The 15,682-nt window shown below is 34.8% G+C and overlaps 1 protein-coding gene across 1 annotated transcript; it reads right to left on the bottom strand.

Moving 5' to 3' along the window:
• Positions 1-10,923: 10,923 nt before the first annotated feature.
• Positions 10,924-14,836, bottom strand: LOC139867146 (protein PAL OF QUIRKY). The gene is made up of 2 exons (XM_071855478.1): positions 14,053-14,836; positions 10,924-11,697 (listed from the first exon to the last, which is right to left on the bottom strand). The coding sequence occupies exons 1-2, from the start codon at positions 14,784-14,786 to the stop codon at positions 11,082-11,084; spliced, it is 1,350 nt and encodes a 449-aa protein (XP_071711579.1). The 5' UTR covers positions 14,787-14,836; the 3' UTR covers positions 10,924-11,081.
• Between the last annotated feature and the right edge of the window lie 846 nt (positions 14,837-15,682).

Genomic DNA, 15,682 nt, shown 5'->3' with positions numbered 1-15,682 from the left:
TAACATCAATCGCAACTACAACAAACGACCCAACAACAACAACAACAACAACAGCAACTACAACAATCATCCCAACAACAATAATAACCGCAACAACAACAACAATCAGAAGCAGCTATGCCAAAGGTGTGAAAAGTATCACTCGGGGTTCTGCACCAAATTTTACAACAAGTGTAAAAGAAATGGTCATAGCGCGACGAAGTGTGAGGTCTACGGACCAGGGGTTAATAGAACGAAAGGAACAAATGGTGTCGGAACGAGTAATGACGGAGCAAGTAGTGTCGGAGCAAGTTATGCCAATGTAGTTTGTTATAAATGTGGAAAACCGGGCCACATTATTAGAAATTGCCCGAACCAGGAGAACACGAATGGACAAGGCCGCGGAAGAGTTTTCAATATTAATGCGGCAGAGGCACAAGAAGACCCGGAGCTTGTTACGGGTACGTTTCTTATTGACAATAAATCTGCTTACGTTTTATTTGATTCGGGTGCGGATAGAAGCTATATGAGTAGAGATTTTTGTGCTAAATTAAGTTGTCCATTGACGCCTTTGGATATTAAATTTTTACTCGAATTAGCAAATGGTAAATTAATTTCAGCAGATAATGTATGTCGGAATCGAGAAATTAAACTGGTTAGCGAAACATTTCAGATTGATTTGATACCAGTAGAGTTAGGGAGTTTTGATGTGATAATCGGTATGGACTGGTTGAAAGAAGTGAAAGCAGAGATCGTTTGTTACAAAAATGCAATTCGCATTATACGAGAAAAAGCAAAACCCTTAATGGTGTACGGAGAAAAGGGCAACACGAAGCTACATCTTATTAGTAATTTGAAGGCACAAAAACTAATAAGAAAAGGTTGCTATGCTGTTCTAGCACACGTCGAGAAAGTACAAACTGAAGAAAAGAGCATCAATGATGTTCCCATTGCAAAAGAATTTCCCGATGTATTTCCGAAAGAATTACCGGGATTACCCTCACATCGATCCGTTGAATTTCAAATAGATCTTGTACCAGGAGCTGCACCAATAGCTCGTGTTCCTTACAGACTCGCACCCAGCGAGATGAAAGAACTGCAAAGACAATTACAAGAACTTTTAGAGCGTGATTTCATTCGACCAAGCACATCACCGTGGGGAGCTCCTGTTTTATTTGTCAAGAAGAAAGATGGTACATTCAGGTTGTGTATCGACTACCGAGAGTTGAACAAACTTACCATCAAGAACCGCTACCCACTACCGAGAATCGATGACTTATTTGATCAACTACAAGGCTCGTCTGTTTATTCAAAGATTGACTTACGTTCCGGGTATCATCAAATGCGGGTGAAAGAAGATGATATTCCAAAGACTGCTTTCAGAACACGTTACGGTCATTACGAGTTTATGGTCATGCCGTTTGGTTTAACTAATGCACCAGCTGTGTTCATGGACCTTATGAACCGAGTGTGTGGACCATACCTTGACAAGTTTGTCATTGTTTTCATTGATGACATACTTATTTACTCAAAGAATGACCAAGAACACGGTGAACATTTGAGAAAGGTGTTAGAAGTATTGAGGAAGGAAAAACTGTACGCTAAGTTTTCAAAGTGTGCATTTTGGTTAGAAAAGTTCAATTCCTCGGTCACATAGTGAACAAAGAAGGTATTAAGGTGGATCCGGCAAAGATAGAAACTGTTGAAAAGTGGGAAACCCCGAAAACTCCGAAACATATACGCCAGTTTTTAGGACTAGCTGGTTACTACAGAAGGTTCATCCAAGACTTTTCCAGAATAGCAAAACCCTTGACTGCATTAACGCATAAAGGGAAGAAATTTGAATGGAATGATGAACAAGAGAAAGCGTTTCAGTTATTGAAGAAAAAGCTAACTACGGCACCTATATTGTCATTGCCTGAAGGGAATGATGATTTTGTGATTTATTGTGACGCATCAAAGCAAGGTCTCGGTTGTGTATTAATGCAACGAACGAAGGTGATTGCTTATGTGTCTAGACAATTGAAGATTCACGAACAAAATTATACGACGCATGATTTGGAATTAGGCGCGGTTGTGTTTGCATTAAAGACTTGGAGGCACTACTTATATGGGGTCAAAAGTATTATATATACCGACCACAAAAGTCTTCAACACATATTTAATCAGAAACAACTGAATATGAGGCAGCGTAGGTGGATTGAATTATTGAATGATTATGACTTTGAGATTCGTTACCACCCTGGGAAGGCAAATGTGGTAGCCGATGCCTTGAGCAGGAAGGACAGAGAACCCATTCGAGTAAAATCTATGAATATAATGATTCATAATAACCTTACTACTCAAATAAATGAGGCACAACAAGGAGTTTTAAAAGAGGGAAATTTAAAGGATGAAATACCCAAAGGATCGGAGAAGCATCTTAATATTCGGGAAGACGGAACTCGGTATAGGGCTGAAAGGATTTGGGTACCAAAATTTGGAGATATGAGAGAAATGGTACTTAGATAAGCTCATAAAACCAGATACTCAATACATCCTAGAACGGGGAAGATGTACAAGGATCTCAAGAAACATTTTTGGTGGCCGGGTATGAAAGCCGATGTTGCTAAATACGTAGGAGAATGTTTGACGTGTTCTAAGGTCAAAGCTGAGCATCAGAAACCATCAGGTCTACTTCAACAACCCGAAATCCCGGAATGGAAATGGGAAAACATTACCATAGATTTCATCACTAAATTGCCAAGGACTGCAAGTGGTTTTGATACTATTTGGGTAATAGTTGATCGTCTCACCAAATCAGCACACTTCCTGCCAATAAGAGAAGATGACAAGATGGAGAAGTTAGCACGACTGTATTTGAAGGAAGTCGTCTCCAGACATGGAATACCAATCTCTATTATCTCTGATAGGGATGGCAGATTTATTTCAAGATTCTGGCAGACATTACAGCAAGCATTAGGAACTCGTCTAGACATGAGTACTGCCTATCATCCACAAACTGATGGGCAGAGCGAAAGGACGATACAAACGCTTGAAGACATGCTACGAGCATGTGTTATTGATTTCGGAAACAGTTGGGATCGACATCTACCGTTAGCAGAATTTTCCTACAACAACAGCTACCATTCAAGCATTGAGATGGCGCCGTTTGAAGCACTTTATGGTAGAAAGTGCAGGTCTCCGATTTTTTGGAGTGAAGTGGGGGATAGACAGATTACGGGTCCGGAGATTATACAAGAAACTACCGAGAAGATCATCCAAATTCAACAACGGTTGAAAACCGCCCAAAGTCGACAAAAGAGCTACGCTGACATTAAAAAAAAAGATATAGAATTTGAAATTGGAGAGATGGTCATGCTTAAAGTTGCACCTTGGAAAGGCGTTGTTCGATTTGGTAAACGAGAGAAATTAAATCCAAGGTATATTGGACCATTCAAGATTATTGATCGTGTCGGACCAGTAGCTTACCGACTTGAGTTACCTCAACAACTCGCGGCTGTACATAACACTTTCCATGTCTCGAATTTGAAGAAATATTTTGCTAAAGAAGATCTCACTATTCCTTTAGATGAAATCCAAATCAACGAAAAACTTCAATTCATCGAAGAACCCGTCGAAATAATGGATCGTGAGGTTAAAAGACTTAAGCAAAACAAGATACCAATTGTTAAGGTTCGATGGAATGCTCGTAGAGGACCCGAGTTCACCTGGGAGCGTGAAGATCAGATGAAGAAGAAATACCCGCATCTATTTCCAGAAGATTCGTCAACACCTTCAACAGCTTAAAATTTCGGGACGAAATTTATTTAACGGGTAGGTACTGTAGTGACCCGAACTTTTCCATGTTTATATATATTAATTGAGATTGATATTTATATGATTAAATGTTTCCAACATGTTAAGCAATCAAACTTGTTAATACTTGATTAATTGAAATATGTTTCATATAGACAATTGACCACCCAAGTTGACCGGTGATTCACGAACGTTAAAACTTGTAAAAACTATATGATGACATATATATGGATATATATATAGTTAACATGATACTATGATAAGTAAACATATCATTAAGTATATTGACAATGAACTACATATGTAAAAACAAGACTACTAACTTAATGATTTTTAAACGAGACATATATGTAACGATTATCGTTGTAAAAACATTTAATGTATATATATCATATTAAGAGATATTCATACATGATAATATCATGATAATATAATAATTTAAAATCTCATTTGATATTATAAACATTGGGCTAACAACATTTAACAAGATCGTTAACCTAAAGGTTTCAAAACAACACTTACATGTAACGACTAACGATGACTTAACGACTCAGTTAAAATGTATATACATGTAGTGTTTTAATATGTATTTATACACTTTTGAAAGACTTCAATACACTTATCAAAATACTTCTACTTAACAAAAATGCTTACAATTACATCATCGTTCAGTTTCATCAACAATTCTACTCGTATGCACCCGTATTCGTACTCGTACAATACACAGCTTTTAGATGTATGTACTATTGGTATATACACTCCAATGATCAGCTCTTAGCAGCCCATGTGAGTCACCTAACACATGTGGGAACCATCATTTGGCAACTGGCATGAAATATCTCATAAAATTACAAAAATATGAGTAATCATTCATGACTTATTTACATGAAAACAAAATTACATATCCTTTATATCTAATCCATACACCAACGACCAAAAACACCTACAAACACTTTCATTCTTCAATTTTCTTCATCTAATTAATCTCTCTCAAGTTCTATCTTCAAGTTCTAAGTGTTCTTCATATATTCTACTAGTTCTAGTTACATAAAATCAAGAATACTTTCAAGTTTGCTAGCTCACTTCCAATCTTGTAAGGTGATCATCCAACCTCAAGAAATCTTTGTTTCTTACATAGGTTATCATTCTAATACAAGGTAATAATCATATTCAAACTTTGGTTCAATTTCTATAACTATAACAATCCTATTTCAAGTGATGATCTTACTTGAACTTGTTTTCGTGTCATGATTCTGCTTCAAGAACTTCGAGCCATCCAAGGATCCGTTGAAGCTAGATCCATTTTTCTCTTTTCCAGTAGGTTTATCCAAGGCACTTAAGGTAGTAATGATATTCATAACATCATTCGATTCATATATATAAAGCTATCTTATTCGAAGGTTTAAACTTGTAATCACTAGAACATAGTTTAGTTAATTCTAAACTTGTTCGCAAACAAAAGTTAATCCTTCTAACTTGACTTTTAAAATCAACTAAAAACATGTTCTATATCTATATGATATGCTAACTTAATGATTTAAAACCTGAAAACACGAAAAAACACCGTAAAACCGGATTTACGCCGTCGTAGTAACACCGCGGGCTGTTTTGGGTTAGTTAATTAAAAACTATGATAAACTTTGATTTAAAAGTTGTTATTCTGAGAAAATGATTTTTATTATGAACATGAAACTATATCCAAAAATTATGGTTAAACTCAAAGTGGAAGTATGTTTTCTAAAATGGTCATCTAGACGTCGTTCTTTCGACTGAAATGACTACCTTTACAAAAACGACTTGTAACTTATTTTTCCGCCTATAAACCTATACTTTTTCTGTTTAGATTCATAAAATAGAGTTCAATATGAAACCATAGCAATTTGATTCACTCAAAACGGATTTAAAATGAAGAAGTTATGGGTAAAACAAGATTGGATAATTTTTTTCTCATTTTAGCTACGTGAAAATTGGTAACAAATCTATTCCAACCATAACTTAATCAACTTGTATTGTATATTATGTAATCTTGAGATACCATAGATACGTATACAATGTTTCGACCTATCATGTCGACACATCTATATATATTTCGGAACAACCATAGACACTCTATATGTGAATGTTGGAGTTAGCTATACAGGGTTGAGGTTGATTACAAAATATATATAGTTTGAGTTATGATCAATACTGAGATACGTATACACTGGGTCGTGGATTGATTCAAGATAATATTTATCGATTTATTTCTGTACATCTAACTGTGGACAACTAGTTGTAGGTTACTAACGAGGACAACTGACTTAATAAACTTAAAACATCAAAATATATTAAAAGTGTTGTAAATATATTTTGAACATACTTTGATATATATGTAGATATTGTTATAGGTTCGTGAATCAACCAGTGGCCAAGTCTTACTTCCCGACGAAGTAAAAATCTGTGAAAGTGAGTTATAGTCCCACTTTTAAAATCTAATTTTTTTGGGATGAGAATACATGCATGTTTTATAAATGATTTACAAAATAGACACAAGTACGTGAAACTACATTCTATGGTTGAATTATCGAAATCGAATATGCCCATTTTTATTAAGTCTGGTAATCTAAGAATTAGGGAACAGACACCCTAATTGACGCGAATCCTAAAGATAGATCTATTGGGCCTAACAAACCCCATCCAAAGTACCGGATGCTTTAGTACTTCGAAATTTATATCATATCCGAAGGGTGTCCCGGAATGATGGGGATATTCTTATATATGCATCTTGTTAATGTCGGTTACCAGGTGTTCACCATATGAATGATTTTTATCTCTATGTATGGGATGTGTATTGAAATATGAAATCTTGTGGTCTATTATTATGATTTGATATATATAGGTTAAACCTATAACTCACCAACATTTTTGTTGACGTTTTAAGCATGTTTATTCTCAGGTGATTATTAAGAGCTTCCGCTGTCGCATACTTAAATAAGGACGAGATTTGGAGTCCATGCTTGTATGATATTGTGTAAAAACTGCATTCAAGAAACTTATTTTGTTGTAACATATTTGTATTGTAAACCATTATGTAATGGTCGTGTGTAAACAGGATATTTTAGATTATCATTATTTGATAATCTACGTAAAGCTTTTTAAACCTTTATTGATGAAATAAAGGTTATGGTTTGTTTTAAAATGAATGCAGTCTTTGAAAAACGTCTCATATAGAGGTCAAAACCTCGCAACGAAATCAATTAATATGGAACGTTTTTAATCAATAAGAACGGGACATTTCACTCAACAAGCATGCCATTTGACTAACCTTTAAGTAGTTACTTCCATATATTCCATGTGCATATGTACCAAGACTTCTTGGAGACACAAGACACTTGCAAAACACATCAAAATACTTCAAAAAAAACTGCACAAATCCTCCATTCTGCAGCTGTTTGGCCGTGGCCTTTTGGAAGGGATAAGAGGGTTCTTAAGTTTGATTTTGAAGCTAAATTCAAGTGTAATTAAATCCTAACCAAAGGCTAGGTGTTAGTGCAAAAGTTTGGGGTATTTCTTCTTGAGGTTTCATCATTTTGAAGTTCCATTCTTCATCATCTTCATCATCATCTTTTGAATTAACCCTCAACTAGCTTGAGGAGGTATAAACTCTAAACCCACTCTTAGTTTGTAAGCATATTTCATAGTTTGATCCTTCTTGGGATTTAACTTTAAATTGGTTAAAGATATACAAGTTTTAAAATGGTAATTTACATGCTTCCGCTTTCTTAATCTTAAATGGTTTCAAGTATATTATGAGGGCTTATCTGTCTAATTTTCCAACATGTCCAAGTATCAACTTTTGGGACTGTTCCGAACACTTTTTTAAAAAAGTTTATTTTCAGAAAATTTAAAATCTTTTTGGTATTTTATACAATTTTCAAATTTCTATCATTTTTCACATGAAATTTATACTTAGGCTATTTCCAATCTTAGTACAAATTTTTGATATTTTTGAAAAGCATGTTTCATGCTGAGGTGTATACAAACAATAGTAAATTTTGATCCTTGTAAAAACACATGTTTTTGATCTTTTTCAGTAACTTTCACACATATTTTTTGTTCAATCTTTTGGTCTTTTTCTCCCCCTCTTGAACGGGCAAATACAGCTCCTTTTAACAAGAAACTTTAGTTTATATTAGAAAATCTAAGAAAAGTGTCTTTGATTACATATTTTGGTTACCCATCAAGTCTTTGTGGTTTCTAACACAATATCCAAAGGGTTTATAATTTCTAAACTACTCTCTCCATCCCATTTTAATTGTCCACTTATAAATTGCATATAGTCTTAAGAAAATTACAATGATTAATCTACTAGGCAATCAGATTTTATTATAACCCACTTGTACTATTTCTAGTTGGATTAAAATGAAAGTGGACAATTAAATGAAACATCTCAAATTGAAATAGTGGACAAAAGATTAGGGATAGGAGTAGTTTTGAAAAGAAAAAATAAAAAAAAAATAAATAAATAAACTGTTGACTTGTTTAGGACAGTAAAGCAACCAACAATCACGGCAATTATGGGTGACTTTCAGTTTTACGTAAGATAAAGAATTTTCCAAATTGGCATACTGATTCTTAGTTTTACATTATCCAACGGATTCGTCTCTTAATCATCTTGAAGATTCGTATGACATTCGAAAGTCAAACATTGAGACCGTGAGACAGGGAAGCAAACCATAATCAAAACAGATATATGGGGATTTCTTTTACCTTTTTACATATAAGATGAACTTCAGAAAGTGGGTTATATTTGTATATGTTGTTCTAGTTTAACACTTCGAAGAGGTGATCTCGCATTGGCATTCTGTTTCGATTTTTTTATCAAAATGATTGTCACTACAGTTATCCATTTGTTACTATGCATATATACGGTTCTCTTTGATTCGAGTCACATAACTAATCCACTTGACCCTAAGTTTTGCAATGAAGTATAAATATTTTTCTATGTTGTTTCACCTATAACTAATGTATTATGGTTTATATTGTTGACGCCCAATAAGTTGATAAGTTAATAAGTTCGAGTGCAAAATTGTGGGGAGGTTGGACCCAATTTTTTAATCTCCGATAGGCATCTGGATTCGTCAGAGTTATTAAACAATTGGAGGATTAATCTACTCGGTGAACGAGTAGTCAATATCTAAATGTTGAATTCCGACTGAGGCAATCAGAATTCGTAAACCTAGAATTGATTTTGCAGAGTGAGTTTAGAATGAGTAAAGATGATAAAATGAATGACCTGGGTTTATCTATAGGCGAGGCGAGAAAGATTGTTACATGTGGTTGATGTGGCACGCGTACCATTCTTGTGCGTAACAAACTTTCCGAATAAGGGGGCTTAGGTGGCACAAACGCTCCCCATGTGCGCACACTGCCATATGTTTTGGAGCTTACGTAACATGCTACCAAATAGCTTGCTGAATGCCCAAGATAGGCTTACGTAGAACACTGTAGTGTTCCTATCCATTCAAACATAAAGTAACCTGGATGAGTTGAGACGACCCTTTTTAAGATAGTTATGGTGGAGAGTGGAGACCCAATTTTCCGACAACCGAAACTAAACCCCGTCTACCGGCAAGGGCTTCCTTTCCCTACCTATCTGGTATACAAAAAACGAATAAATAATCTTTTATTCTTGACCTTTTGAATACGAACCGTTAGGCATGTGATAACGGTTAAAAACAAAGGAAACAAAGGCAATTATTCACTAAAAAATCCAATAGGAATCCTCGGAGGTACTTAGCTATTAGGTTTTCATTGCTAGAATCTCATCAATTTTCCAACAAAAACATGTTTTAAAAAACCTACACATTAATGGGCGATTTCGGAAAAAGAATACTGTAGAAAATACAGTAGCTGTATTTACCTTTTATTACCAAAAACAAGCCTATAATTGCTCACACTTGCAAACTATAATGTGTTTTCCAGCATTTTCGTAAAGACTTTATGATGATTAGTTACCAATACGAAGTCAAATATCACTCTTGGTGATCATTTTTTTTCAAACGCTTCTTGTAGAATTAGCACAAATTTAAGCCGTCAAAGAACGTGATGCTATTAAAGCTCAAAACAAGGACGAGGATAATCGCTACCAACCCAGTTGGAAGAAGTATAAAAAAGAGTCAATGACATTGACCAACATAATGAGCAGAAGGGGAGAAAGCTAAGAAAAAAAAAAGAGCATAAGGGTCGCGAGTCAGGAAAAGAATTTTTAATGGAAAGTTTAGAAGCTGCCAAGAAAGAGCACATAACCATCAAGTCTTCAGAATTTGCCGCTCTTGAGAAATTGAAATATCTAGTTGACTCGACAGTATGAGTTTGAGAATTGACTAATTTAAGTAGGTCAAGGATCACGATCACAAATTTCAAATCCGAGTGTGTAACAGGAAAGAAGGTAGCACTAAACGCAATTGCTGAAATAAAAATTTGCTGCAACTCGAGCTTCAGTGGAAGTACTAAACGAAAATGAAAAAAGAGATACTTGATGAAAGTCAAAACGGCCGAAAAGATAAATAAGAGAGCTCCGTGTAGAGGTGGACTGTTGACGGAAAGTTAAATAAATGGGGCCAAAAAGAGACAACAGTTTTGGCGTTGCCTAGGTATTGTTGTAAAAGTGGGTTGAGTTAGCCGACACGTCACGTTTGGGGACTAGTCTGTCCCGTTTCGCCCAAAATGCCTAGGTCATAAAAGTTGCTATATCCTGCCACTCGGCAAGCGATTTAATCAGCTTCTTTCGGGAAAAAAAGGGAAAGGTGACGATAAATCATGCAAAGTTGTGCAGCTTCTTTCAGGAAAAAAAAAAAAAAAGGGAAAAGGTGACAATAAATCATGCAAGGTTGTGGGACGAAAGCGACGATGTATAATTGTTGGGCTAGTATATAGAACCAATCTTTATTGTTTATGATGTTGAATAACAATTTCATTAAATATAGAGAGGTAGAAGTCCCTAAACTTTAACTTGTAATCAATATTAACTTGATTTTAACTATAATCATATGTAAATAAGTAAAATTTCAACAGGTCAAAGATAAATAAAAAACTAGAAAAAGCTCTGATACCGTGAATATTAATGCGATAAGCAAATGGAATTAGAAGCATATAACTTATACTATGATATTTGATGATATATGATATCACATGATAACACAGGCTGAGTATTGCAGAGCAAATGAAAGAAATGAGTAAATGTAGATAACTAAATTAGTAACATAAAAACACATACCGACACCAAACGCACACACATCTAAAAAAAACAGTTAGCAGCTACGTTATTGTTGCGATGTCCCGATTTGCGACTGTGTTGAAGAATCCGACTCTGCTGTCTTCATGCTTTCAAACTTTGAAGACGGGAATACAGGCACTGAAGGCTGGCTCTTGTAAATCTGAGCGTACGCAAGGTCGTTGTCATACTCATTTTCATAAATAGGATTTGCAGTAGGGCCCACGGGTGCATTCGAATGTGAAGGTACAACCGCTACTGGTTCATGTGATGACCGAGGTACCACAACTTCATTATATGGTACAGGGGAATTTGGAATATTAGTATGCAAAGGAGGACGGGTTAACGATCCATTTATATCCGTGGGGCCCACGGGCATTACGTAGATGGGGTAAGGCTGATTTGGCTGATGTTGGTAAGGGACGTACATCGGGTAGTAAGATGAGATAGGTAACGTTGGTCCAGTTGGGTATTGTATATAATGTGGTGATGCAGTTTGAATATATTGAACCGGTTGTTGTAATCGTTGGTCGGAGATTTGGGGTATTTGATAACCGGGAACTTGAAGGTTTCGTTGCATCTGAACCGTAGATGAAGGATTGTAGATGATGCTTTCGGACTCGGGATGAAGTTGTTGGTCCTGATAAATTCGAGCCGAATTATCACTGTCAAGGGAAAAAATCAGAGTTAGTTAAAGAATTAAAAGAGTCGTAGGTTCAATTTTGTCAACAATAAAGGAACATGAAACCAGAATATCAATAAAAAAGACTTGAACTTCTTAACACATTACCAAATTCCGGTGTTACCATATTTTTTTGTTGATTAATCTGAAGTTATATTCCTTTTAATCTTATGTGCAGTGTGTGATCGAAGCGATATTCGGCAACCTACATTATGTAGTTTTGGAACTTATATCATTGACCTTTGAAATGTACCCCATATATATATATATATATATATATATATATATATATATATATATATATATATATATATATATATATATATATATATATATATAATGAGGAAGTAACCAATTGGGTGAAGTAACCAATTGGGGGAAGTGGGGGGAAGCAAATTTTTTTTTTTTTTTTTTTGTTTTCTGAAAAAACTTTGTTCACGAACATTATACATTGGATGAAAATATGAACATTTAATAAAGACACTTTGTGATAAATGTTTTTATTTTGGTGGGAAAATGGTCGAAGAAATAATATATAACAATTATCGTGTTTTTCGAGTGTATTTTGAGGGTTCATAAATTAGGGTTTAGATATTAGGGTTTAGAAATTTAGGTTTTAGGATTTAGATTGAGTTTTTAACACGAACGGTTTCGAGGTTTGGTGTTTAGGGATTAGGGTTTTGGGTTTAGGTTTAGGGACTAAACCCAAAACACTAAACCCTAAACCCTGGCTAAATTTTGACAAAAAGTACTTCAAAAATCATTAAAAAAAACGTTCGAAGATTAACATTCTTCACGATCAATATTATCTTGAATGTTATTTTTGTCGATCGTTTTCCCACCTAAATAATAACATTTATCACGAAGTGTCTTTTTTAAATGTTCATATTTTCGTGTGATCTTGATGCCTGAAAAAAAAAAAATCGAAAAAAACCAAAACTTCAAAAAATAAAAAATTTACTTCACCCACTTCCCCCCAATTGGTTACTTCCCCATTGATCATACCCTATATATTTATATAGTGGTAGGATCAAGAGGGAAGTAACCATTCGGGGGGAAGCCGGGAGGAAGCAAAAACTTTTTTTTTTCTTTTCGTTTTTTGAAAAAACTTTGTTCACGAACATTATAGATGAGATGAAAATATGAACATTTAGTAGAGACACTTTGTGATAAATGTTTTTATTTTGGCGGGAAAACGCTCGAAGAAGTAATATATAACAATTATCGTGTTTTTCGAGCGTATTTTGATGTTTTAGATATTAGGGTTTAGATATTAGGGTTTATAGGGTTTAGATATTAGGGTTTAGAAATTTAGGGTTTAGGGTTTAGATTTAGGGTTTAGATTTAGGATTTAGATTGAGTTTTTAACACGAACGGTTTAGAGTTTAGGGTTTAGGGTTTAGGGTTTGGTGTTTTGGGTTTATGGAATAAACCCAAAACACCAAACCCTAAACCCTAAACCCTAAATCGGGCTAAATTTTACTTCACAAAACATGAAAAAAAAAGTTCATATTCTTCACGAACAATATTATCTTGAATGTTATTTTTGTCGATCGTTTTCCCGCCTAAATAATAACATTCATCATGAAGTGTCTCTTCTAAATGTTCATATTTTCGTGTGATCTTGATGTTGGAAAAAAAAAATTCAAAAAAAACGTAAAAAAAAAAAAAATTTGTTTCCCCCGCTTCCCCCGATTGGTTACTTCCCCATTGATCCTGCCCCTATATATATATATATATATATATATATATATATATATATATATATATATATATATATATATATATATATATATATATATATATATATATATAACAAATAAAAAAAATATTGAAATTTAGATGCTGCCAGTTTTAAGATAGCAGCTAGAACATCAACACAAAAATAAGTAGAATTCAAATAAATAATAACTAAATCATTTTCAGTATCCAATTTCAAAACAGATATCCTAATACTCACATATCATAGTAAAAAATAAGGGCAAATTTCAGAAATAGATAATGTATGTTTCTATAATTCATCAATGTAGGTAACCATTGATCGTTTCACATATTAACAGTTTTGTAAGTTCATATGAACATCAACAAAAACGATTGAACTTAGTTAGCCGAATTCCGGTTGTATCATACTTCTTTGTTGATAAAACTGAACTTCTAATCCTTTTGTTGACATAATATGAACTTTTTATTGTTAAAGAAACAATATTTGGTCACCTACATTACTAAATCTTTAACTTATGAAACATAAAGATTAGTAAGCTTAGGGTACAGTTAACACTCATATAGACTACAACAAACAACTTATATATAATTAAAAGATCAAATTTTTATCAACTACCTTTCAATTGAAGCAGCAGGCACCAGTTTAATCTTACTACCACCATTATCCTCATTCCCAACACCAACTGTATTAATATTCGAAGCTGAAACCGATGAATTAATCGAACCAAACGAAGAACACGTCTCCAAAACCATCGATTCTTGAACCGAACCCGAACCTTTACCCGAATCACCACTGTTCATCAAACTCCCCTCACAATTACTCCCATCCAAACACTCCATCATTCCAGATCCATCAGACAACCCTCTATTAATAATCATACTACTTTTCAACGCATCCGAAAACCACGTTTCAGATTTCGGGTCAAGTAACACCGACCCAACCGATTCGGGTCGGGTCGGAAACAGAAAGAATCTGATACGAGTATGAGAACAGCAACGATCGTGTTCTTCTAACATGTTGTGTAAATCTTCATCGGTTGTGATTGAAATTAAGGAGTCAAGGTCTTCATTCGGGAGCTGGTATTTGAGTGTGAATGGGCGGTTGTTGAATAGCGTCCGGGAGAGGTGGTGGGTGAGGGAAGTGATGTTTGCGGCGGTGGTGCGACGGTCAACGGAGACGATGCGGGTTTCGCCGCCGGTATAGCAGAGGGATTTGGTTTGGGGGCGGGGGACTATGTGGCCACCGTAGCTGACCATGAGACGGATTTTGGGAGTGGGTAATGGTGGAAGGGAGTGCGAATGTTGTGGTTCCGTAGTGGCGGTGGCGGTGGCGGTGGTTGGTGGGTCCATAGCGGTGGATCTCTCTGCTCCGGGAAGAGTGGGTCTCGAAAGAAAGAGGGTTTGCAGTAGTCTTCAGCTGGTTAAAAGATTAAATTTAGAGTAACTTGAGGGAAAAAGTTTATGAAAGCTACTACTCCCTCATTCTATTCTAGTTATTTTATATTGCGACCAGTCTAAAGACCCGTGAATTCACGTGTTTGTTAAAAGAAATCATATAAAGAAGACTAATGAAAAACATATGCCCAATGTATAGATTTTGTGAACGACATTCCATCGTAAGAGTTATCATTAACACGCTTCAATGTAATATACAATTCACCACCACTATTAAAAAGGAGTAACATATAACCGACACGTACAATAATTTAAAGCATGTTAACGACAACTCTAAGATCTGTTTAGCAAAATCAACCATATATAATCATTATCACTATCATTAAAATATATACATTGTGACTTGCACTATTTTTTATAGTAATTGCTAGAAATAAGTATAGTATTACTGCTATAATACACTTACATTTTACATCAATAATTATTCAATCGATCATCAACTATACTAAACTTCATAATAACTATGTAAATCATTTTTTTAGCAACGTATATATCAATACAAACGGTGAAATTTTTTAAAAATATAACCCTCTCATTTGCAACCACTACATTAAGATAATGCAAGTAATAGTCTTGGGCACTCTTTTTCCTAATCACCAAAGGCATAAATAAACATTAAACATGATAAGTAATACAATGCATAAATTCTATTTTTTAAAGTAATTTCACACTCACAAACATATATTCCAGTAGACAAACGTATACTGCAAGTATAAACGGAGACGGGAGCCTTAATAGGCGCTACACTTTCTGGCAATATTCAAAGCAGTTTCATAGGCACATTTTTTGCA

The sequence above is a fragment of the Rutidosis leptorrhynchoides genome, chromosome 9 (assembly GCF_046630445.1).
Source record: "Rutidosis leptorrhynchoides isolate AG116_Rl617_1_P2 chromosome 9, CSIRO_AGI_Rlap_v1, whole genome shotgun sequence".
In the NCBI taxonomy this organism is placed as follows: domain Eukaryota; kingdom Viridiplantae; phylum Streptophyta; class Magnoliopsida; order Asterales; family Asteraceae; genus Rutidosis; species Rutidosis leptorrhynchoides.
This window is presented reverse-complemented; position numbering and strand designations above follow the sequence as displayed.